Below are 26,057 nucleotides of genomic sequence, written 5' to 3' on the forward strand. Positions count from 1 at the left end.
ATACCAACCAGCTGTTTGAGAGGGATGACAGAAAAAAATTTATAAATTCTGTACAAGAATGGGATACTAAGACTCTTTGTTTCAGTCAAATGGGACTAAGAAGAAGTTCCATCTCCGTTTGGCTCAAAACAATGGGTAAATAAGTGGAAAGATATGTCATATCCACAATTAAGTCAGCTGTGAGCTTGTTTCTGTTTAAAGTCTCATACAAAGAATAAAAAGAGAAATTTAATCAAAGACATTTTTAGACCCTTTTTAGATTCCTGTTATCACGGATGACAGCAATCGTACAGATTGCGTCTCTGATCTTATTATATTATCTGGGCCAAGATTCGTTTAGTTCACAGTCATTTTCTCTCTGACTACCACAGTAATCAAGATAGGTTTAATAACTTGCGTAGAACTTTAGAGTTTGTGTGTTTTACTTTGCTTGCTTTAGTAAAAGTAATCAGACTCTCAGTAAGCTTTATTCACACACTTAGTGTTTCCTGGTTAGACTGATTAGCAGTTATTGGGTTATAGCATCCCTGTGTCATTTGAGATGTTGTAGCTTATAACGTAGTTCCCGTGCCTTTTTTGCATGGTAAACTGAATGAGAACAGTTCAAACATCCAGTCTTCATTATTTTCTGTTACTCAAATTTTCACTATATTTGTCCATGTGTCATGGTTTCGTGTGTGATGTGTTTCATCATTTAAAATACTTTAATTACCAAATTCTGACCAACTGAACCATCTATCAAAGTAAATTTGCCCTTAAGCATGGATTTCTTTTTCATTCCTAATTTCCAAATGATTATAACTATGAAGGCAGTCAAAAAAAATTATAATAATAATCTTGTGACTGATGAATTGGCAGCATATTGTGTTAAAGAATTCGTCTGCCATCTAGTGGCTACTCAACACAGACTACCAGAACATCTTTGCAGTGTCACCTTGTCAGTCTGGGACTCCAACCCCTTTGGGTGTTGAGCTGAAATAGAAACTACCTTCTTCTCAGTCCTGTCATGCATTTGCAGCAGCTCAGAGGTCAGAACGCGTCACTGAGAAGTTTACAGACACCTTCAGCAGACATGCTGGCAGCTTTCTCTTTTAGGTAACCCAGACAGTCATGATGCCTTTAAAATATTAACCACCTGGAGCAGCAGCAGGTTCTGTATTTCAGATGACACAGAAACCTTTCACTAATGCTGTTAATTCTTTTGAAAAACAGAAGAAAGGCCTTGTACACAAACTACTGCATTAATATTATTGTTTAAAAGATTTTTTAATGTTATTTTAGCTTCACATTCAGGTAATTTTCTATAAATATAATGGGGCTATTAAAAATAAATTCCCCTTCATGTCAATTAAAACCAAAGTAAAAAATCAAAACTAATAACTCTATGAACTCTAGTATGAGTAATAAATTGAAATGACACAGGAAATAATTAAATAGTAACACAGAGGATGAGGATAAAGAGGATGAGGCAAAAAAAGAAAAACGATATAAAAAGGCAACCCTGCTCTCCTTACCTGTCCCCCTGTCTGTTGGGAACTGGGGATTTTGGGTCTTTGTGGGAAGTCTCCGTTGTCTGCTGCTTCCTTCATCCTCCATTAGATGGAGCCAAGAGGCTGCTCTTAGCTGGAGGGCTTTCCGGCTGTCTGGATTCAGCACACCTGTGATCAACCTACTTTGTCAGCTTGTAGTACATGAGGAGCTGGCTGCCAGTACTTCAACGCCGGAGTGTTTGCCTGCGAGTACCATAACGTCGACCCCGGCTTCCCACCCACAGGACAAGAACAACACATTTCACAATTCGTCTTTGTTTCAAAATAAACTTCATTTATCTGATTTCATAGTCTCCTGTTTGTGTTCTGTATGTGGGTCAAAAAACGTGAACCCACCATGACACTGTCTCGCTGCTCTGGAAATCTGTCTGTGTTTCAACAGCAACCTGTTACCTTATCAGTAGAAATGATCATTTCAGAGCAATCAGAGCGTTGCAAAAGAACTGTCATACTACAGATACTGACACATTTCTAAACTTAGATGTTACAGTGTAAACCACAGCGTTAACCATAGTCTGGCAGTGTAAAGGTCATTAATTTATCGTAATCCATCCACGACCAAGAGTTACAGACACCCAAGATTTCAGTCAAAGCAGGCAAAAGCGTTACCAGAAGAAATGTCCAAGAGCCAATAGGAATTTGTAAAAAGTGTACGAAATACCTGGAATAAAAAGTATATAGGGTATTTCCAAGATTAAGTAATCTACTTAACCACAATGGCAAGGACACTGCACAAGACTCCACTTCAGAAGAAAAAACTAAACATGTTGAAACTTTGCTTGAATTTGGCTGAAGACTTCTTGAACAAGTCAATGAAATAGTGACAGAATACAGTGCAGTGAGATGAGATGAAATTCGAAATAGTTGGCTATCACTGCAAGCATCATGTCTGAAGGAGGAATGCTACTGGATATCTCCTCAAAAACACAAAAATGGGAGATTAGTGGTGGGAATATCATGGTGAGGGTTTGTTTTTCAGCCTGTTAGGAACTGGAAGATTTCAAAAATTTCTCAGTTTCTCAAGATGTTTCAGCAAAACATTGAACCGAAAAACAGCCATGGACACTCTCTATTGGTCAAAGAGAAGGGAAATAAAGCTGCTAGAATAGCCCAGTCAGCTCCCAAATGTGAATCTAATCAGTTTCAAATCAGTGTCTGAAAAATGTTCAAACGGCATAGAAGAGGATTTCAGAACTTTGAAACTGAAAACAGAGTTTTGAGACAGAATGGGCTGAATTCACAGTAATGCAGGTTACTAATTTCTTCATTCATGAGACATGTTGACTTTGTCACCATGAAACGTTTTACTGAATAATATACACATTTCATTAAGGCTATTGAAATAATTATTGTCTGACTCTTCAGTGTGTTACCATATTTCAATCTGGAGAGACTCACACAGAGAAGAAAATAGCAGTTAAAAAGATTTAATGGTACAATTTCTTTGGCGCTCGGACCCGGCAGAAGACCGTGAGCCGAGGATCGCCGTGAGCAGGCGGTCTGCTCGGCGAGCTCGGGATAGTCTTCCCCCCCGGGACCGAAACTGGTGGTGGAGCGGAGCTTGGAGAGGAAGAGCACAAGGGATCCTGGAGGACGACCCTCATGGTGAAGGTGGAGAAGGGGAGGAGGTGGGTCGAAGCACAGCTGACGAGCAGGAAGACCCCAGGGTAGCTTGGACTTTTGAAGGTGTCTTTGGACGACGATTGGCTGGAGCGGCGTGAAGCTCCGGTCCGGATTGGCTGCGGTCGGGCGTAGTGATTAGATGATGTGGTGAAGCTGGTCGAGTCTCCCAGTTTGAATTTTCGCCAAGGCTCCATAACATAACTTATGGAAAATGTGTTTAAATTTCTTTGTATATTTGGATTTCTTGGGTGGTTACTGACATTTTTTGTGGATTTTGTGGTAGTGTAGTTATTTTTTTAAAAAACTATTTACTAAGGAAACATTTACTGAGGAAAATCTTGACTTCTTTATTACCCAATTTCCTTGGTGCAATCATTTGTCATCCGTTGTTTGCATGAAGCCCGACAACATACATTAACTTGTTAAAGTGAAATTAATCTAGAAATTAACTTTTTTTCAAAGTTAAAGTTAGAGAGGATCAGCTGAACATGAAAAAATATATTTAACTTGTTATAAAGGCTAATTGCTGAAAACGCAAAACTCAACAAATCAATAAAAGTTGCTAAATTAAATTACCGTAGTTTGATATAAGTAGAAATTACATTTTTAGAATTTGAACCCTGGTTCAAAAAAACACAACAGCATTAAAGCTTTTATAAATCTTTTATTTCTGTTTCATTATTAGCATGTTTACTTAAGCAATTGTTTATTACGAGAATCAAAAAGCATTAAGAAAAAGACAGATATATAATAATATTTTCAAAATTATGAGAGAAATGTAAATAATTGATCTATTAGCTGTTTTTTTTTTTTTTTTGCTTTATCAGTTTACCTCTGAAATAAATGAACATTATTAAGCCAGCACCAGTAAAAAGCAAGTATACTCACATCCAATAAAATAGAATATGGGTTACAACAACACTCATTTGTTTGTTTTGAAAATAAAAACCCTTAAGCAGTTATTAAACATAAGTTCATTAAGCCCCTATTTTTCCAATAAACATATATATATTTGCTCTGATGTAATATTTTTATCTTAAATGTGTTTTCATGAGCTGTTAGTCAAAGCTTATTATAATTATCAGAAATGAAGGCTTGAAAGCCTCAGAGTGTGTAATTAATTTTTATAAAAGTAAATTGAGTTCCCAGAATAAATAAGTGTTATTTCCTAATATTCTAACTTATTGAACATGAACGCATTAAAATCAATACTAAAAGAGGTTATATTCTCATAAAGGCTTGATTGCAGAAGAATAACATCTCTAAACTTTATTGGTCTAGATGATTACATAAAACCCTTTTTTCTTGTTTTAAATCAGTAAGTGATTTATAACTTGTGAAGAATTATAAACTGTTGGGAAATCCACTTGCACCATGAACGGAGGAGTTTGCAGGCTTCACATTTTTTTACCGTCGGTGTTCTGGGACATCGTCTTCAGTTTTGAGCTGAAGAAAAAAAAGAAGGTTTAAATCAAACCCTTTATGTAATAGCGTGTTTCTGCTTCATAATGAGAAAGTCTGGATCTAAACTCAAATCAGATACTACTGTAAAAACTAAGTCAACTAAGTCTGACTTAGTGAGTCTACCTCAGTAAGTTGAGAGCTTCCTTCACCCAGTCATCATTTGGACTTGCACAGATTTCCTGGCTATTGATGGTGTAAAAACTGTGATAAAAAGAAATATAATAAGACACATAAACAGCATCTGAATTTATTACACATGAGTCACTTGTTGGAGTAACAAAATAAAACTATTTTCTAAAGAAAACATGGATGTTTTTTGATCATTTATTCTGAGAAAATACCGCTGTAGCAACTCATTCTGGAGAATAAAAAAAATACATTTTTAGAGAACCATTTGGAAGATGATTGGGACATTGTGAACTTTTTTAACATATTTGTGATGCTTTTTCCATCACAAATATGTTAAAATCTTATCAAATTCTTGCAACAATGGCAAATTAGCACTCTTCCTTGAAAGCAATTGAAAGGATGCATAAAGTGTAAAGATTTGTGGTAGGGGGAGTCTTACATGATTGAACTGATGCGGCAGTGTTCTGTAGGTAATTGCTCTCTGTAGCCTCTGATATTTTGGAAGGGAACTGGCTTCTTACTGTACCTTGTACAGCAGGGTTTGCTGGTTCGGAAACCTTCAGACGGAAAAGTCACACACAAAGGCTGACTCACCGCTTGAATAAAATATTCAAACTTCAATATATTTGATGTTCTTGATCGAATTGAATAAGTAATAGAATAAACTCACCGGCAGCTGGAGCTGGGATCAATATTCCCACTATGATGAAGAGGGGAATGGCGATCATGATGATGCTTCTGGGAGTCATGATGAGGGATCCAGCAGATAACAACCAACCGCTTACTGTATTTGTATAAGTTTGGTCAGACGTCTACCTTTATAGGTCCCACATTGAGGACAGGAAACCCAGCAATGCATCACGGAAGCCAAAGCTCAAGATCTTTTCGATAGCACATTTTATCTGAATACCACAACATCAAGACGTGGCATTTGATCATGCATCCTGTTCTTTCACCGTTTCTCATTGCACAATAATACACAGAACATTCTTGGGTTCCTTTCTCTAAAACTAACTTCCTGGTTAATTTTGTTCCTTCTAAATTTGTACAATTCATTCAACATTCTCTGTTCTTTTGGTTGTCATTTAATAGGGTTACACTTGTGTTTCCTTAGCCCTTTAAATTATTACATGTGGCGAGTTTTTCTTTTAGCCAAATCTGATTCTAAGAAATGTGCTAATTTGCTAGCCACTACCACAACCTGACCTAAAAGCTTCAGTAGAAAGAGAAATATTTCGTTGTTTGCAGCATCTGTAATCTTAAGATTGCATTGTGTTGAGCAAGCAGACTATGTTGCGTGAAAATCTCTTCGCTAGTTAAGTTGACCTATTTGATCTTCAAAAGGCTGATGAATCTCCCACTACCGTCTCTGACCTAGAAAGACAAAACTTTCTTACGATGCAAGCACATCCTGTTCTCATCAGAAATTGTGCACAGCAATGTGAAAAGTGTTTTGTTTCCTTTCAGCTTTCTTGGTTTTTTTCATTTTTGTCACTCTTAATGTTTCAGGTGGTCAAACTGATTTTAATGTCAGGGAAAGTTAACCTAAGTACATACAAAAAGCCAACCCTAAATCTAGTGAGGATTATCAAGAGTTTGTGACGTAAAAGAACCCTTCAGGGTGGGCAGAATTACATTCAGTTCAGCCGCACTTTCAAGGAAAGTGAGGGGGATCAGGGGAGATTCTGAGTATGAAGAAGGTACTTGCAGCTACCACAGCTTTCTGACGCAGTTCAATTCCAGTCTGTGACTAGACCAGTCAAAAGATATCAACCCTTTTCAACCATTTAGAGATGGACTAGCCAGTTGCTGCTTTCCTTTTTTTAAAAAGCTAATAAGCTGTGTGACGTACGACTTTATGTTCCAAAACATCACAGAGGGCAAAAACGGAGATGTAATTGCACATTACTCCCTGTTGCTAAATAATTTTTGCTCTGCTGCTGTTTGCCCTTTCCTTTGCAAACACAGATGTTTGCATTGAGGGACCAGCTGGAGAGTAAAACTGCCATCATTTGTTTAAGTCTCACCACTGAGAGTGTTTCAAACAGGGGTTTAACACTGCAAATATTTGTGTCTGGAGCCGACTGTAAAGATTAATTTGATGATAACCATCAGATATAGTCTTCTCTGGATTAATAGGCCACCTTTAGTTCAGGCAGTCAGAAGTTGTTCCATCATAAAAACACGTAAGCAACAAACTTTTAAGTCTGTTATTTAAAACACTTCAAATCATGTCATCTCGGTTCAGGCTCATACACATTTTTGCAACAGACTGTGTGAACTCAGTCTGTTTCGTTTGTGCTGCTGCCTCACAAAAGGAAGGTTGGGTTCTGTATAGAGTTTGTAGATATATGTGGGGGATATACTTCAGTTTCCTCTTAAGTTCAGTAACATGCATTTGAAGTTATTTGGAACATAATAGTTTGGCCTAAGTAGTTGTGGTGCTGGGCATAATTTATATATCTCTTATATGTTTGTTTTTTTATTTTTTACATCGTTTAACCCACTGAGATGTAGAGAAATTACATCAAAAGGGAAATAATATGCAAACATAGGCTGTAGACAGTGTAATGCAGGTTATTTTTTTACTCCCTTTTCCCATATGGGGGCAGTATTGCTAAAGGCCAAAAAAAAAAAATACAGTAGTGATTTTAAAAAATGTGAATCTGAATGCTTTATAAACAGTTTCACTGACTGTCACAAAATCAAAGAAATAAGAAACACCTAAATATCAAGTTAAATAGCTGATATCAGCAATGTGCAGAACGTGTTAACATTACAAGACTACAACCTGGTTTTAAAATCTTGCTTTTTGTTTCACTCCTGTGTAAACCTGTGTGTATCTGTGTGGCCTGCTGCACACAAGGATAAAGACAAATGTGATGTGATAAAAGGGATAATTGTCTTGTTTGAGAGACTAATCCTTGTTAATCCCTTATGAAACACAACCTCTTATCTTACCGTCTTTCACAGAAAGACAAACCAACACCCATTTTCTGGGAGGTGACAGTTTCAGTTTTACTATTGCTTACTTCAGGTTTGTTAACTGTCAGTTTTATGTTTTAGATCATTTTATATCAAGTTAATCACAAAAAATAGAGATGGATTTTCTTAAAAACCTAAGAATGAAATATTTTTTGCTGCTGAAACCCAATTCAATACATCAGACATCACAAGACCAATGCAATGTACATGCTTGTCAACTCGGTTGCTATAAGATGCAGTAAAATAACACAACATTTCATCAGTATTACAACTCCAATAATATTTAAGAGGCTGTAATCTATTCATTTTTGTTGCACAGCCACAGACATTTTGCACTTGCAGGAATTTCTTCAGTTCTTCCCTCATCTGCTGCCCCAACATGCATTAACTTGTTAAAGAAGAAAGCTCTAATCTTCTGTCAGTGCTTCACCAAAAACAATATTTCAAACAGCAGAGCGGAAACAGGAGTCAGATAATCTTCACAATGAACGCCCAGTTAGTCTTACCAGCTGTATGTGCTTCACCCTAGCACTTTACACAGTGAGTAAAATTGGCTCATTCCATTATTTTTATCCCAAATGTCACATAAATTGAGCACTACTTAAAATGACATTTCTCTCCACCAGAAGGCACTTTTACATATTCCAGATGGGTTTTGGGAACAGTTATTTAAGAGCATATATCTTGTTACTCTGCTTCAAGTATTTCTCCCTTTTCACTTTAAAGTAATAAAACAAGCACTGTTTATCTTAACATAAAACTGTGTAAAGCAATTTGTAAATGTCTAAGTTTGTGTTTGAGTGGGACAGAGGACAGTGACCCAACCTGTCCATTCAAAGGTCCAAAGAGCCATTGTGCTCTCCGCCCAGCTAAATAAAACTTGTCGCCACTTTTACATGGCCAGTTTGGAAAAAGACAATTTGTAATTTTTAATAAACACCTGCTTTCAGTTTTGAGTAATCACCATTTTATTTTTCTGTTTGGGTTTTTTGAAATTAAGAAAAACAAACCCTTTTGCAAAATAGATATGAAGACATTTTCATTTATGGGATGCTGATATTTGTGGTAAGTAATCTAAAGAAAGCACATTGTTTCCACTATTAAGTAAAGATAATAACGATAAATTTATGTATATTAGTGTCATTTTGTGTCATGAAGATTTGTTGGCATTAAAAAGAAAACCAAAAAAAAAAACTCAATTTGGTATTATTTCCATTTAAAAACGGTGATTTATCATTTTAACCAAAACTATTATTTAAAATGACACATTCTATAAAAAATATACATTATCCATTTACTTAGTGTCACCTATATCTGTAGGCCCTGTCCTCATGCTTTTTGGAGTTTTTTCCTTCCTTACATTTCAATCTTACCTGATGATTATTTTTATTCTTATTTATTTATTTATTTTTATCAAATGTTGCTGCCCCATCAAAAGTATTGCAGAGCATGTCTGTGAAAAATTCCCTTGATAAAGAAAAAATTAAAAGAATTTGATTTCTTTAAGTGGAAACAACACTGCCGTGAGCCGTGAGAGTGCACCGAAATAGTAGTGCTACAGGCGGTAAAACCACCATGACGCCAAAAAGACACTTAAAAAGCTTGGCACGGTCGAGGGGAATCAGTTGTGAGTTTATCGCTAAGAGTAACAGCTTTCATTACACATCTTTTCTTTTCTTTCTTAATATAAAGGACACTGATTTGGGTTACTTCAGTTTTTTTCTCATAAAAAAAATAAATAAATTGACTTCAGGTGTCTTCCTTAAAATCGCTTCCGCTGAAATTAAAATACATGCATACAACTTAGTACTAATACAATTATACTTTGGTTCTTTTAGGAATCATTTACTTGAGGAAGAGGGTGAGGAAGACTTCGCTTCGGTCCCTATTCTCATTTGCAAGCTCACACTGCTGGATGCAGGACAAGAAAAGAGATGTGGGGAGGGGAACGAAAGAGGGTGAGTAAGAGTAAGAAGAGAGGGGGGGGGTCACCATTGAGTTGTCCACCCACACAATGCCCCACTCTGGTCACCTGCGTGGGTGTAGGCCAAGAGAAAAGGCGAGGATGCACACGTATGCTGGTGCACATAGGCACAAACCACAGCAACAAAACCGGCAGCTTCCTAACCCTAAATGTCAAACGTGGCAGAGCAGCGTAGAATAAAAGCATTTTTAATTAGCAAACTTCCTCGAGCCCACATAAAGGGGTTTTTGTCTGTTTTCTTAAAAGCACTTTTACAACAGAAGAGAGTTCAGGCAACAGAGTGATAAAAAAAATATCTAAAAGCAGTTTGCTGTGGCATGATCTTTCTAAAAGATCCCTTTGTTTATCATAATAAGCATTGTTCCCCACTTCCAGAGCAGCGTGGCACCAAAAGTAATGGCCTCATCTGTGCTTTATTGAGGAATCATGGTAAACTACTTGATATATAATTATGTGAGCCCAGCAGATTCGTCCTCACTGTTTCCTCCTACATGCCATCTGCCCTGTGTGTCCAGACTGTGGGTGACTGAAGTAGCTGAAGGAGTTATTGTGGAAGATTATAAGCAAACTTGTGATGTAACAGCCTTACTAACACGCTTGTTGTTCAAAGCAACACTGCAACATCCACGGCCTTTGACAGAGTGAGCATCAGATGACGAATAGAGGAGAAGATACCGAGTTAAAAGACCCCTGTGACACCAGGAGGCGCCCAGAGGTGTTTCAGTCTGGCAGCGCTAACTCACAGCAGAGAGGGAGATCTCAGAAGATACGTTGAGCCAGAGGAGGTGAGGAGAACAGAGGGGACTGGAGTGGTAGAAAGAGGAGTATTTTTAGGGTGCTATGTTATCTGCGGAGAGGAGGCTGCGCCGTATCACAGTCGGGTCACATCGCTGAGGGGGGAAACAGCACAGGAACTCCGCCGAGACAGCAGATAAGAAGGAACAGAACAATAATTTTTCTCTCTGAGTTTCTCATACGTACACTCATATGTGTCCACAACGGCACAGGCACACACAACAAAATATACTCCGCATCCAAAGACAAACGCATTGCAGCTTCGCTCTCAAATCCTCCCGAAGACACTTAAAAGTCCTGATCTGATGTAAAGGTTTACATGAGAGAAGAGTCAAAGTCAGATCAAATCACCTATAGCTGATCTCTACTTGTGCATTGCTATTTTGGAAAGTTCTCCTTCTGTTTCTTACCCAAACAAAGCATTGTCTACGCACTTGATTTCATTTCATTATTTTCCACTTCATTTCAGATCGATTTTTTTTTTTCTAGCTAAGCATTTCCATGAATTATTAGTCGATCAAAATGTAGTGACAGGGCACCTTTTGTACATGACAGTGCTTTTGCATGAGTTAAACAAGCAAAACGTATGCAACCAGTCATCAAAAATCATTTTGTACACTTGTAAATTTGGTTGTTTCATACAACCAACAGTTTAAGATGCATATTTTTTTCTATCTACTGTAAGAACAAGTAGAATATGCCAACAGTAGGTCACTTAGAGTTATTTTAATTTGTTCAAGAGTTATAATCTCATAAAACTCATTATAGTAAATTGGCTCAAATGGGGGATCCAATAGAAATTTACTTGAAATAGAATGTAAAAAAAAAAGCTGTTTTTAAAAAAACAATACAAATTAGACTACATATATGATTTAAGAATTTTTTATGGGTATATTGAGGGTAAATAAATTAATCTCAATTAAGCATAATAGGATTTTTTTATATTTAAGAGGGCACGTTTAGATATTTTTATATATTTTTATTTTTATTTAATTTAATAACATAGATGACACTCAGTATTACTATTGGTGCCATAACCACATTCCTTTACAAAATACTGAGTAAAAATTCTCAATAGTCAAAGCAAGTTCCTATATTTCCTTGAACGTAAAACAAAAATTATGCAAGCTTATTTAAACGCAATCTGTGATAGACGGCGCCACTCCATACTCAAAAAAATTACGTGCAAAACAACCAATGTAATAAATGCATTATTAACGGATGAGAAGCGATTGGGGAGATTTTGTTCTGCTCCTGCAAAGTACCCAATTCTCTTGAACGCTTCAGCAGAACTAACTACGGTGACACAAACAGCCAAAAAAAGGACAATTCTCCCTTCTTGAAACCATGTCACCTCGAACCCACAACCACGTCCCACCCAGCTGCGATGCTGCCCGACAGGCCCTCACCAGGTGCTGTCTGATGCAGGTAGTTAGTTGGTCCCTCAGCGAAGTTGATGTTGCTCTCTTGACTAATTGGGCTTTTGTGATCTATAGGGGGGGAGAATGAAATGTGAAAACTGTAATGGTGTGGAGGAGGTGGTAAGGAGTGGCAGATTGAAGCTGAGAGATGTTTCTTTTTTGCCTTCACAAACTGCCAGATGCTCCTCATCAGTTCAGTTTTGTGCCCTACAAGGGACTTAAGTACAATGACTGAAACTACAAAAGAAATAAAATGGCAAAGGGGAGCAATGGCCAGCAAAGCCTTAGAGCTCCAAAGGGAACCCAGACATACCTTGACTTCAGGGACTGACAGACAAACCTGACAACGTTGTTGAATTTCTCCACAGCTCTGTTTATCCTTCTCGGTCTGTCTCTCCTCCATTGTAGTGCTCCCTAAGATGTAAATGCCAGCAGAACAGATGGATAGAGAGAACATCTCATCACTCTGACACCATGTTTATGCAATCGCACACAAACACTCCCAACATGTGCACACACAAATACTGTACGCTCCCAAAGCAAGGTGCTGATGGAGATTTCTCCAGTCATCAAAGCTTAGACACATACAGGCACACACACCGTGTGAGGAGGGGTGTTTTTGATGTAACCTTCCCTCTGCCTCATCCTTTGTGCATTCTCAACACGGATGCACGTTCAATCCGATGCACACATGAACTGAGTAATTTGCCAGGCTAGCAGCTGCTACGGAGGGAACTGGGTACCCAACAGAACGCCTCTGACATGCTAATGACGCTTTGTCGACCCGACGAGTTCGACCGCACAAACTTCCACAGCGCACATTTAGAAACTCTATTATCTGCAATATATCCAGGAGAATACCAGTCTGGCTGTATGAATATTAAACAGTTTAAGCTCTCTGTTTAGGACTGCAAGCCAAATGAAACCCTTGCTCGCTCCAGGAATATCTCATAGAGCCTTTGAGGGATCATCCTTTTTTTTCCAACACCCCACTCCACGCCACCACTAACCATCCTCCCACCCAATCAAATCCTCACTGGCAACGTGCTGCTCCTCATCTCTCCTTCCTTGCTTCTATTGTTCTCCTCTCTCAGACGCCCACACACCTACCGTCCCTCGGGCTTTTCTCTTTACACTCTCACTCACATGCACAAATTTTCATTTGTCTACTTTGTTTTTACTTTTGGGGAATTTTCCGTTGTCCTTTTCCACTCACCTTACCTTCATCAAGCACAAAGAGAATTGGTGCAAATGGTATCGTAATGCATGGGCAGGGGTAACAAACGCAGCCTATATTTAGAGATTTTTCTTTCAATACAGATGTGTGGGTAGCAGCCATCTGGGGACCCTAAAATGAAACAAAAAGTCTGTGCAAGATATGTGTTTGTGTGGCACAGGGCGAAGGGCCAAACTTAAGGGTCCAAGGAACCACCCCCCTCCTGAGAGGTGGGAATCTCAAGGGAGAGTGGGAAAAACATCCCCGAGTATCATCAATCAAAACTTTGGTTGACATAAATGACCAGAAACAAATGGCGCGTTCTCCATCCATGTCACCGTGTCACCATGTCCCACCCACCTGCGCCTGCGGCCCCATAGGTCCTCGTCGGATGCCGCCTGATGCCATTGGCTGTTCGGTCCCCAAGCAAAGTCGGCGTTCCTCTCTTGGCTAATTGGGCTTTTGTGATTGCGCAGTCTATCGTGGCGTGGAAGGAGAATGAAACGTGAAAATGGTATTATAGTGGTTGGGGGAAAGATTGGCAGATCGAAGCAGGGAGATGTTTTTTTTTTTGCCGTTTCAAAGTGCCAGATGCTCTTCCTGGGTCCATTATGGTGCCTTACAGGGGACTGAGATGGTTTCAGCGTAGCAACTGTGAAGACAAAACACAAGATGGAAACCAACAGGGATCGACACACAGAAACTCCCGGCGTGTACACACTTGCTCTCACAAATACACTTGCTTGCTCACACAACTCCCCACAAAATCGGGCAACTATGTAGTGCTATACGCTGGTGATTTTCAACAGAGGTTATAAAAAACTAACATTTATAGATGTTCAGCAAGTCTCTGTTTCAAAGGAGAGTGTAGGAGGACGCGTCATGTGCCTTGTCTTTGTTTGTCCCCTCATGCTTTTACACACAACTATTGCTCAGCGTACATTTGCTTATCACTGACGCTATATTAAAGATGTTGTCAAGTGGCAATTTTTTTCCCCAATAAATAAATAAATATTTTTCTGTGTGTGTCTTGTAAATTAAAACATTTTTGAAAGGCACACCACATAAAATGATGCATTTTATGAGTACTATGTTTGCTATTGTAATCAAAATTACATGAGACAATATTCACGCTAATCAACTGACATTAGTATACTCAATGGTGAAGGGATTTTTTTCACTTCTGATTGACATCAACAAAATTTCTAAAGCTTTCCAAATCTCCTTTGAGTTGTTATGTGTGCTGTAGATGTTTAAGCTTAAGCAAACAGTAAGGAGTATAATGGTTGTATGCAGAACTTTAATAGGTAATGTTCCTGTTTGTATTTTTCCATTACTTCGAAATGCATATTCACCACTCAAAAACGGTCAGTTTCATTTTCAGCTGGTGTCACACTAAATAGTTACATGATTTGCCAGCGCAAAGGCAATGCATGCACTTTAGCTTACCCCAACAACTTGAAGACTGCAGAGAGAAGGTATTTCTTTCTTATCTCCTCCACTTGGTGTTGACTGGAATAGTAATGCCATAGGATGTACTGGAGATGCATGCATGCTGGGGCTAACTGATAGGATTATTAGTCTATCTGGTGATCATATTTGGCAGAAGTAGCAGCTGTTGTGATGCATCAGTTTTGCAGGAAACATCACTGAGACGTCATCATCACCAAACCATAGACATTTTTATAAGATTTGTGGGCACAATTGATAATCACAGTATCCATCTCGCTCCTGCTCCTCCCTCTCTGTATTATGTACAATAATATATAAAATGCCAAAATGCTTTTACACTGTAAAAATGTGCTTACCTCCAACCCTAATTGAAACCTAGTTACTTGCAGTATTAGTTGTGGTTACTTTGTGGTTTTTATTATTTATTTATTTATTTTTAGAATTTTTCTTCTTTTAACTTGTTGTGTTCCTACTACTTTGTTAGTCACATAGAAAAATGTATTTTGATCTCAATAAGATGTTTAGACTGAAGGGTAAAGTAACAATGAAATTTGACCTTTCCAGTTTTTCCTGCCCCAGTTCACATGCATTTCTCTCGGGTGTACTTGAGTCACTTTACTGCATGCTGTTCACAACAAATACTTTTAAGGGTATATCTATAATTGTAAAAAAAAATGTAAATGAACAAACTAAACACTCAAAATGACAAATCAGCTGTGTTAAGCCTCATCACCCTGCATGTGCTCACGGCAGGGGTTGTTTTTGGGAAGACGGTATTTATTTTAATCAAATAACAAATCACAATGTTACAAAGCAAATAGAAAACCTAAGAATGAGATATTGTCCTAGAGAGGAAAACCCATGACTATAAATAAAAATACGCATCAGAAAAAAAATTAGTTTTTCCCTATACCTCTTTTTTGAAGACCAGTGACAGTCGGATTTTTTAAAAAATAGCTCAAGTGGTAAAGTGACTTTGACTATTTTTACAGAAAAGCTAGCGTAAGAGCTTTAATGAAATGAGTCAGCTTATTTTATTTCCTTTATTACATATGGAATTTAATATATTAGCAGCTGACAGATGTCTCCTTATCCTCATGTCATTAGCACACTACCTAAAAGCCCCCGATCACTCACTGATGTTCCCATCTATCAACAGGTGGCGCTGTAGTCACACTCTGCAGCATTGTGTTGTCTGCTCATGCGGACAAAGAGCCTCCGATAATTCCAGCCACATTCATACAGCCCAACCAGTTGTGGGGAACTTGTGAAACGTTCATGTTTTTGAAATTATGCAGCACAGTGCGGTTTTTCTTTTTTAAAGTGTAGCTCTTGTAACGTTTACCTCCGGCCTCCTTTAGATTACCTCTATTTATTTAGGCAGACGCTTGGTTGCTTCATGTCCCTTTAGATAAGAGGATATTACAGATGAAGCAGGTGAAGCTTGGTGGGGGTTTTCTCAAATTTAAAGTTTCCTTTATTCTATGTCATTTCATTTTGAAAGCTAACGATCATCTTCTGTCACCCAGTTTCCTAATAAGTCTAATTTATTTTATCAGCAACTTTCTCCCTAAGATGTGCTAAAAGGCACTAACAAATATTATTTGAGTGACTGACGCTAATAAGAGCCTCAGCGCTGTTTTGCATTAACTTCATGTCATTTACCATCAAGGGAAGCTTCTGAGTGGGAGACCGCCCCTGAATCCGCCGCCGCTCCTGCTGCTGCATCCATCCCAACTCGCTTTCACACTTGGTTTCATTCACACGGAGTTTTCCCACCGGGATGGAGCCGCTTCAGCCAGCGCGCACAGCCCACGGAGAGCTCGCAGGCTTCCGCACGGCACACATGGCTGGGAATCTGTTGCGAACATTTTTATCATCCGTCTGGATAATAACGCTGGTTTCTTGCGCTAGGACGAGGATCTATCTCCCCAATGAAGGTGAGTGTGCGCACCGGGGTTAACCGCTGGAAGAGGCGCTGCGTGCGCTCAGGGCGCATCCGAGGACTGGAGAGAGGAGAGCTGAGCTGCGCGGATCATGAACTATTAGAGAAAAAGTTAAATGTTTGTCACCTTATAATTCCTGTAATGATTTATGGTTGATTTCCCCATTTGAGCTTAGCTGCATAATTTAGCGAGTGTGCTCTGTAAAAGAAAAACAAAAACCCTTTTGTTATGGATTGGGGTGACAAAAAAATGGCCATTATAGCTTTTACTGCATGTAAAACCTTTGAACTTAAATTCATAGCTTTCACGCTTCGATAATCTCTTTTGATTAAGATAGAGCGTTAACACTTGTGAAGCAATTGATTGAAATCTTATCGTAACCCAGTGCAACACGAAAGGAATGCTGCTATTGCAACTTACAAACTAAAATAAAGTGACACAAACCTCGCTATTTATTTTTTGTTTTCAAGCGGTAAATGAGCAATGGCCAGCTCTAATGTCTATTCATTGAATGACTGATTAATTGAACGAGTGATTGACTTATTGATTTTCATTAATATGCTTTCCTTTTTGTCCTTCATAGTGCCTCTTTTTAAATGCATGCCACTCAGTTATAGCTCCGCCTTCAAATTATACAATTTTTACATATTCATTGCAAAATCTTGTGAGAATTACAGTAGTTTTCAAATCGTGGCTGGTGTAGTGGCTAAAATAAAGCATGTTTTAACATGCTTGAAAACATGAATTTGCGCACTACTAGGCTGTTGTGCTGCAGCAACATGGGAAATGGTACTCTAGCGGATTAAAAGTTGTCTCCATCTTATAAAACCTTCTGGACATGACCCTGTATTTTGTCATTTAGGAAGGACCAGTATCAGCAACAATGTATATCAAGGATATTGGATATCATGCCGTTTCTGCTCACTTTTTATGAAATGCCAGAAACTTAAAATAAAAATACATTTAGAGAATTCTACAGTTTAGCATACTGCAGTGCAAACCCTATGCCTGTTTATGGGCACTGCCTGTCAGCTGGCTGAAAGGAGGCCTCTGTGCTTTTCCCTCAATTGGAAGGAAGACGTAATCTGGTTATTCGGAAAAAAAAAGTCTAATAAAAGCCAAGAGTGTTGATGAAATGGACTAGCGAAGCCTGACTTTTAGTTTAAGCTAAATTTAAACAGGATAGTATGTGTTCTAGGTTAAAAAAAGATATAAATTGGTCAAAAAAGAAAAGAGAATATCCACAGATGCCCAGTGTTTGGAACTTATTAATGTGGAAACAAATACACACTAATACACCATTTGTATATGTGGTATTATTCCAAATATTTTACATTTTTCAGCAGGGTTATTGTATAAAAATGTGGTAAAGTTGATGAAAGGTTAGGCCTTTGCTTATTCTACAGTTGTCACAAACTCAGCCAACACATATTGTAGCCAGAACAGGGTTTTCTAACTTATCCAGCTTAAGTTTCATGGCTTAATAACGTTGTTGTGCACTGTACACTGTTTGTTCTTAAACTATTTACATGTGTGTGTGTATCTGCGATTCCAGTGACCCTTCTGGATACCAGGACAGTGCCAGGAGAACTGAAATGGGCAGCCAATCCTGCAGAGGGAGGGGTGAGTGGGAGACTTTTCTCTCTCTCTCTCTCTCTTTACAGATACACTGTTTACAACCTGCTCTCTCCTCTGAAAACACAATCTCTATCTTAAGCACATGCACATTCACACACACTTGTGCACACTTGGTCTGGAAAGCTGTAAATAATCTTCCCACAGATTTTGCAATGTGCTGTTGTTCACCAAGACTAAGTGCTAATATGAGATTGCTGGCGTTTAATTTGGCACAGGCAAAGGCACAAACCAGCTTGATGGTGGGTGTCATTTTTTTTTAGGGATTTGTACTACCAAGCAATTGCCAGAATAAATCCTGGAAATATCTGTTTTATATTTTAACTTATCAGTTTTTTTTTTATTTGTTTTTTGGTACTTTTTGTTGTCACTGTGATGTAAAATCGTAACATAAAAGTTATTGGCGAACTTGACTTCTATTTCTTCGGGGTTACCGTGCTCTTATTCTATCGCATGCGGCTTGATTGACAGGGTCCTGCTCTTCACGTACTGAGCTTTAGATTAGAGGCACCCCCCATCATCCCCATCTTTCAGAAACACACACACACACACACACACACACACACACACACCCACACACACACACACACACACACACTCACCCCTACACACACACACAGATAGAAAAACTCAGCTTCTTTTTGGTTGGGACAAAGACACTCTTTCCTCTGACAGCTGTGATCTCTGTCTGCCTTAAAAGAGGTCACACCAAAAGGGTTTCTGTGTCTACTTTTACACAGAGCAGGAAGCAGCATACAGTTAAAACAAAAGCAGACTAGTATTTCAGGACAATAAAACTCAGATAAGGTGTATGAGTCATTGAATCACCATAAAACTTAGCTGTCAGATATGACGCTTACCCACTGTGTTTTCAGTATTTTAATTGCCCCGGAAATGAAAAATGATGAAAGAATTAAGTTTTATTGCAAACTGAAGGTGAGAGTGTGTCACATGTTTGCTGCACTGCGGGTTCTTTTTGCACATCTACTAAAATTTACATCACCAGTAATTTATCAGCGTTTCTGCTGTAACCCTGCACGCGCCACTGATGACATATTGATCAGTTTAAGAAAACTCTTTACACACTCACCCTAATACGCACACGCCAACACATGCACACACCCCATCACTCTCCAGTTCGCCCTCTCTTTTTCTTTCACCGGACACGGTAAATTTAGCGTGTATACAGCCCTCAGTGGTATGGAGAGAGCAAGATTATTATTCAGTAGCAATAAAAAGCCAATTTGGAGCTGGGAGGCTCAGCGGTCATTTGAAGGGTCACAGTACAAGGCAAATAATCGGCCCTATTGAGATGGATGGTGCGGCGAAGGTTGAGCCCGCCTCGCTTGTATGGAAATGCGCCTGCAGAAAGCCTTGGACTCTCAACAGATCGGAACCGCTGGCCGCTGCAGAATATTGATGCCGGAGTGAATGTTGGATGGCGAAGCTTTAAATCACTGCTGTGAACTAGAGGACGCAGCATTGGAAATGGTTTTGGACCTAGTCTATAGCCTCCATTGGGACAAAGAGGTCCCAATGAAGTGACCGCTTTCAGTTTATGAGGGCAGATTATGCAAAAACCCACCAAACACTGAGTCATTTTCTGAAAAACAATGCCTGTCTAGATGGCTTCCTGACAAAATTACAAAATTAGCTGCAGCTGGCAGCAGGGATCCCTCTCTGTTGCTCCATACAGTATAGCCACTGAGAATGATCACACTGAACAAGCATCTGCTTATTAAAAGTTTGTCTTGTTAGCCAGTGTGTTAGTGTTTGTATGGGTAAAGTCTAGCAGTTTCCTGCAAAGCAAGGAAGCAGTTAAAAGATGGCATCTTCACTAACTCAGTGAGCTGTAATTATACACAATTTCCTTTATTCCTAAAAAATGTAAAACTTAAATTTCTCCTGTGGAGTAACAGAATTGTGTGTGTGTGCGTGGGCGTGCGTGTGTTTGAAGTGGGAGGAAGTGAGCATTATGGATGAGAAGAACATCCCCATCAGGACGTACCAGGTGTGTAATGTTCTGGAGCCCAGTCAGAACAACTGGCTGAGAACAGACTGGATCCCACGGTCCGGTGCTCAGCGGGTTTACGTCGAAGTCAAGTTTACTTTGAGAGACTGCAACAGCCTGCCAGGAGTCACCGGCACCTGCAAGGTAGAGAACATTCTGCATGATGTGAAAGCAGAGGGGAACTACAGGACAATAGGCATTTTTAATTAAGATTTAACTCTATTTCTCAGGCTAACTTTCACCATGACCACAGACTTTTCCTAAGATAACTTTCTTATACAAAACCCTTAATTGTTTTATATTTGTTTTAACTAAAACCACAAGCTTTAATGCCTTTTGTATATATTTTTATGTGCTAGACCAACAAAAGGCAATCCATAGTTGTGAGCGCATGGAAAGAAAAAGATATATGGTTTTAGAAGGCTGCAAAAGATTTGAGACTTGGTGGGGGTTCGCTTTCCAGCAGGGCTACAATAGACTGGTTAAGATTAACAAGTCCTAATGTGCTAAAATGGCCCAATCAAAGAACCTTTTGGTCACAATGTTGCAGGTTTTAAAATGCATGTAACAGAAGGCAAGGCATTGCGTTATTTGCTAATTAGCTTAGCCCAAACCTGAATTTGACCTATTATCTTTGAGCCAAAATAGAATTATATTGATGTTATTCCCAGCCACTGCTTTTCTTAAACCCATTTCGTATCTTGCAGGAGACGTTCAATCTATACTACCACGAGTCAAATGAAGACAGAGAGAGCTACATCAAAGAGAGCAGCTTCATTAAGGTGGACACGGTGGCAGCAGACGAGAGTTTCACCCAGGTAGCACCAAGCAACTGAGTCAGGCTTTCAGTTGTTTATCCACCCACCTCATCTCACTTTAATTTGCTGCCATGTGGAAAATAAAACCTTCTGGCACTTAGCTGTAATTTTCTGACTTGGTTTACAAGCACTTCGATCTTGGATGTCTGTTTTTCTGTCCTCTAAAAATTGGCAGTGTGCTTTTGCTTAGCCGCTCCTAAAATGTCTGCTGATTTAAGTGTTGCGAGCATTAAAGGTTACTTTACCTGTGAAATCGATAAAAGTTCACCTGAATGAGAGCCAAGTGCTAAAAATGGAAACATCAGCAATAGTTCAGCTGAAACTCTCACATTCAGGTTGAACAAGTGAACCGGACTGAGATGCTTTACGGCGCGTTCATTAAGATTATTCCATCCCCTTCGCTTCCAGGTGGATGTTGGGGACCGCATCATGAAGCTGAACACAGAAATTCGAGATGTGAAGGTCACGACAAGGAAAGGCTTCTACCTGGCCTTTCAGGACGTGGGCGCCTGCATCGCTTTGGTTTCTGTCCGGGTTTTCTACAAAACCTGCCCTCTCACTGTCCGGAACTTGGCGACCTTTCCCGACACGGTCACCGGTGCTGACACGTCTTCCCTGGTTGAGGTCAGGGGGTCGTGCGTCAACCAATCAGAGGAGCGAGAGGAGCCGAAAATGTATTGTGGAGCAGATGGAGAGTGGTTGGTTCCTATCGGCGGATGTTTCTGCAAACCGGGATATGAAGAGCAGGGTGGCGCATGTAAAGGTAGGTAACTGCTGCTGGGTGCAGCGATTCCTTCTAGGCAGCTTCTTTTGACTGAATGCCTGTCAACTATAGACATTAGATTATTTTATGCCAGCATTTGGAATTCCCACAACAGCATTAATGACAATTTTTAGCACTCAGTCCATTAGTCTACAGAGGAGTGATGGAAAACATTGGGATTTATCAAATGAAGTCTGTTGATTTTACATAATCACTGTACATTTCAAATAAATTTAAAATTACATTTAGAATCAATTGTGACCATTATAGGTCTTGTTAACACAGTAATGGTGCTGTGTAAACTCACACTTAAACACTAATCTAAATCCAAATGTTGCTGTGATTCTTGGGTATTTTCTTAACTCAAAAATTGTAAGGAAAAATTTTCTCATTCTTTAAAAAAAAAGGAAAAAAGAACAATAATCATTACTCATTTGAAAGAGTTAAAATTGTCATTTACAAACAAAATAAGCAGTGTGTATGACTTGCATGTTTTGTGACTTGAATGTTCAAAATACTACTTCTGTTACAGTAGATGAACAAAAGGCACAATGCTGAATTAGAATTTCCAAATTATTGACTAAAATTAGTGTGTACAGTTGTTCAGTAGAGTTGCACTCCAGCTAGCATTTGATTTTATAAAGCTCTAACTGTATGCAATGATACGTATATTGCTTAAAATATTGGGCTGAACTTTAGAATAATTTTGTGGTTGCTTTAATCTCACCCCCAAAAATACCTCAAAATACAGCGATAAAATGTGAAGACCATTCCCCCATCTCTATTACCTGTGATTATATAGGATGCTCTGCCAAGTATAAAGTTGTTAAACGGCCATAATAAATTTTTTTTCGTCTGTTTGAAAGCCATAAAATCTGCTTTGAGGCATCTTTGCTTTAAACTAATTAATGCATCACATTGATAAGTTTGCACTGGTGCTTACTTGGCAAAGTCACAGCGACGAGATGCTTCCACAGTCGGATTGTGCCCAGTCAAGAAATAATGTGTGACTCGCAGTTCAGTTGCAGAACAAATTCATCAAATGAGTTGGAACTTGTTAGCATGTTCCTCTCAGAGCTTCTCTACTGTTAGTAAGCAAGCTACATGCTTTCACTTTGGAAGCTCTTTCGTGTAAGTGTGAGCTTAAGTTGCACGTTTGACCATCTGGCCAGCGACATTGGTTCATGTTCTTGTGGAACAGGTCATCTGAAACGTTTTGATGGTCCAGATGTTAAAACGTGTGTGCTTTTTGTCTCAATGTGAGGAGCACAGAGACAACGGACAGAGCAGAGACGCTTTTTTACGACAAGATTTGACTCCCTCTATTCAGCACATGAAACAGACACACAACATGTCAGCTCAGACACATACATACGCAGATGGACCGGGACCAACAGAGTGAAAGGGGCGGGAGGAGGGAGAGAACAACTTGCTGATCTACACCCTTGGCTTTATTTATGATGCCCATCCTGGCGAGCTAATTGTATAACAAACAGAACCATAACTCAAAGAGAATAGAGGAGACTCTTGGAGCGGGATGCAACTCTGTGCCAGTTGGCAATAAAAAGAGAGGCGGAAAAAGTTCACATTTCATTCTATGCAGTGGGAACAACTCCACCAAACCTCTCTCTATGTGAGACAAACGCTCTCTGAAACCTCCATCCTGCCTGCCCCGTTTGTTCCCCCTGAAAGGAGGAGGAGGGCTGCGGGGTCGTCCTTGAGGTCTGAAATATGTTCTGAGATTTAGGAGATCCCCCTTGACTCCGCTGAACGTCCAGCAGATGTGAAGTGTCATCTATCTATCTGCAGCTCTCTTCTCCCGTCTCCTGCTCTCACTGCCTGTCAGGTTGTTGGCTTGGAGCAGCTGCGTCAGGGGAAATCCATCAAAGTCCGGATGAATTCGCAGCGCTGATCCGGAGAATCTCTTGTCTCAGCAGCCGGAGATAGAGACCCGAACGTTTCTAATTGTTTCCGTTAAAAAGCTGTGGAAAAAAGGGGAAAGGGAAGGCAGATTGGGATGGAGGGATAATTGATAGAGAACGTTCTTAGTCTTCTCATGTTGCCGAGGTTATAAAGTTCGAGAATATTCTTCCCATAGACAAACAAGTTCTAGTAGCAAGGCAAACACATATTTAATTTTCAGAGATTTATTTTTTTATTATTTGTACATATTAAGCCACTTAGCTCTAATTTATGAATCACTCAAGCATAAGATAACTCAAGAGTTGAACCAGGCTTTCCCTCTGGATCGTTTGGCTCTTTTACTAAATGTTGCTAGTATTTTATTCCAATATTGTAAGTGGAATCTATTAAAACTATCAAAGATCACAGAATTGAGCAGACAGAAAATATTATTTTAGCACAACCAAGGGAATTGCCAAAAACCTGTTCGCTGAAAACTTGGCACACATGAATTGATCAAATGATGATGATGCATCTCTCTAGTTTTCTGTCATGATGTCTATTCTCGATTTCTTCTTTGTTTATCAAGGATTTCCCTTCTGCATTATGTTCATAATGTTCATTCATCTTGCTTTAGGTGTGGCACTTTCTCTTTTGTTATCCCCTTTCAATGAAACATTGCGTCATAACAAGATATCCCAGTTTTGCTGCTAAAAACTAAATGATAACGTGTTGTTATTTTATATTTCACCTCACTGTAGTAAAAAGAAAACAAAAGCTTTTTGGCAGACTGGTTAAAAAAAACTGTAGCTTACATACCTTTCTATCTAATATATAGGCTGGTATAAGTACCGGTAAATGTGGTCAAAGAAACAAAACTAAACTAAAAATTACTGACAGAGAAGGCAAATTTCACATTCAAAAATAAAAAGACAGACCGCTAGGAGAACTGGAAGATCTATTAAGACCTGTTTAATAGACAGTCAGAAAGTCTGATTTAATAGATGCAAACTGCAAAAATAAATTAAAGGTTGACGCAAGACCATTTCAAATCACTATGTATTTAAAGGGGGTGTTATGTAGATTCAATATATAATGTTATTCCCTCATCAAAAACAGACCTGGATGGCTGTTGTTCTGTTATGGATGAAAGTCTTGAATCTCCCATGGCAGTCATGTTGTGGGATTCGGTTCATTACCTAATTACCCAGCACTCATCCTCCAACTTCTCCCCTTCCTGCCACTCTGCTCCCCCAGACTAGTGGCAGCAATTGGCAAACACCAGGTGGAACTACTATTATCAGTGTATTTGTCCCCATTGCTCCCACCAGTTTATCGTACAAACTACTTGTCAGTCCAACGGTTGTAAATGAGAAGCATTGTCGTGATGAAGATCTGCAAGGGGAGTGTCTGAAAGAGCACCCTTTAAGTTGCTTTCCAACCACATACTTAAACCACATTCTGAGTAATTGTCCTGCGAGGGGGTTAACTCCAACTCTTGTAGTCTTTTGCAACTACAATAAACCTGGATTTCTTCCAGTATGTTAGGGTTAGGTTCATTTAGCTCCATTAGTCTTCCAACTTACAAAGACCAACTTTGCTATCTCTGCTGAAGATAAGATTTCTTACAGCATGATGCTACCACCACCATTCTAGGTGTTTTTTTTATATACATTAATGTGCAGTGTTAGTTTCTTAGCTGGACATTTTTTGTTAATTAAACAAATCACCTTTTTTCATGGTTGCTGTATTCAGTGAAAAGAGACTTCTTAAGGCTTCCTTTCAACAATGGCTTGATTCTTGTCACGCTTCCATAAGAGCCAGATTTTTGTAGTACACAACTAAGTTGTCCTTGACAGATCCTTCCAACTGGGCAGTAAATCATAGCAGAATCTTGGCTGCTTCTTCTCTGGTTAATGCTCTCCTCTCCCAGCCAGTCCGTTTAGTTAGACGGTCATGTCCTGCTTGGTTTGAAGTTCCATCGTATTCTCTCCAGTTTTAATATTTAAGTGTTATGAAGACTTTTAGAAGGAACTGTATATGAGAGTGATTTGGTTTTTATCAGCTTCACATTCTCCTTGTGTTGTAACCTGATCTTGTCCATTCCACGTTCTAGACTGAGCAGTGGGAAATGTTAGCCCATGTGGTCTCTCCGTGTTGGTCAGCCACATTTATCTGCACCAAGGAAATCACTTTCTTAAAATAAAAACTCCCAGTAATAGAGAACACAAAATTGTTTCAACTTAGATTTTGACATTCTGCTGCAGAGGTTCTTAGGAAGATGAAGGCATGCAGGTTTAACATTTAAAAGGCTTCAATTGGATAAATATCCCCAAATTCAGTCAGCAATAGCTCCACACATC

The 26,057-nt window shown here is 39.1% G+C and overlaps 2 protein-coding genes across 2 annotated transcripts in view; one reads left to right on the forward strand and one right to left on the reverse strand.

The window, feature by feature from the left end:
* Nucleotides 1–3,817: 3,817 nt before the first annotated feature.
* LOC114145884 (C-C motif chemokine 20-like) lies at nt 3,818–5,594 on the reverse strand. The gene is made up of 4 exons (XM_028019537.1): nt 5,437–5,594; nt 5,206–5,323; nt 4,761–4,838; nt 3,818–4,619 (listed from the first exon to the last, which is right to left on the reverse strand). Exons 1-4 carry the CDS (start codon nt 5,513–5,515, stop codon nt 4,571–4,573), a joined length of 324 nt encoding a protein of 107 aa, XP_027875338.1. The 5' UTR covers nt 5,516–5,594; the 3' UTR covers nt 3,818–4,570.
* A 10,282-nt stretch (nt 5,595–15,876) lies between these two features.
* The window catches only part of LOC114147016 (ephrin type-A receptor 4-A-like), a 31,130-nt gene continuing 20,949 nt past the window's right edge, over nt 15,877–26,057 (forward strand). Inside the window, exons 1-5 of the mRNA XM_028021528.1 lie at nt 15,877–16,559; nt 18,121–18,188; nt 20,158–20,355; nt 20,919–21,029; nt 21,438–21,792. Coding sequence (XP_027877329.1) covers nt 16,403–16,559; nt 18,121–18,188; nt 20,158–20,355; nt 20,919–21,029; nt 21,438–21,792 — 889 coding nt within the window. The 5' untranslated portion in view covers nt 15,877–16,402. The remainder of the gene's footprint in view (nt 16,560–18,120; nt 18,189–20,157; nt 20,356–20,918; nt 21,030–21,437; nt 21,793–26,057) is intronic.

Source organism: Xiphophorus couchianus, chromosome 6 (assembly GCF_001444195.1).
Source record: "Xiphophorus couchianus chromosome 6, X_couchianus-1.0, whole genome shotgun sequence".
Classification (NCBI taxonomy): Eukaryota; Metazoa; Chordata; class Actinopteri; order Cyprinodontiformes; family Poeciliidae; genus Xiphophorus; species Xiphophorus couchianus.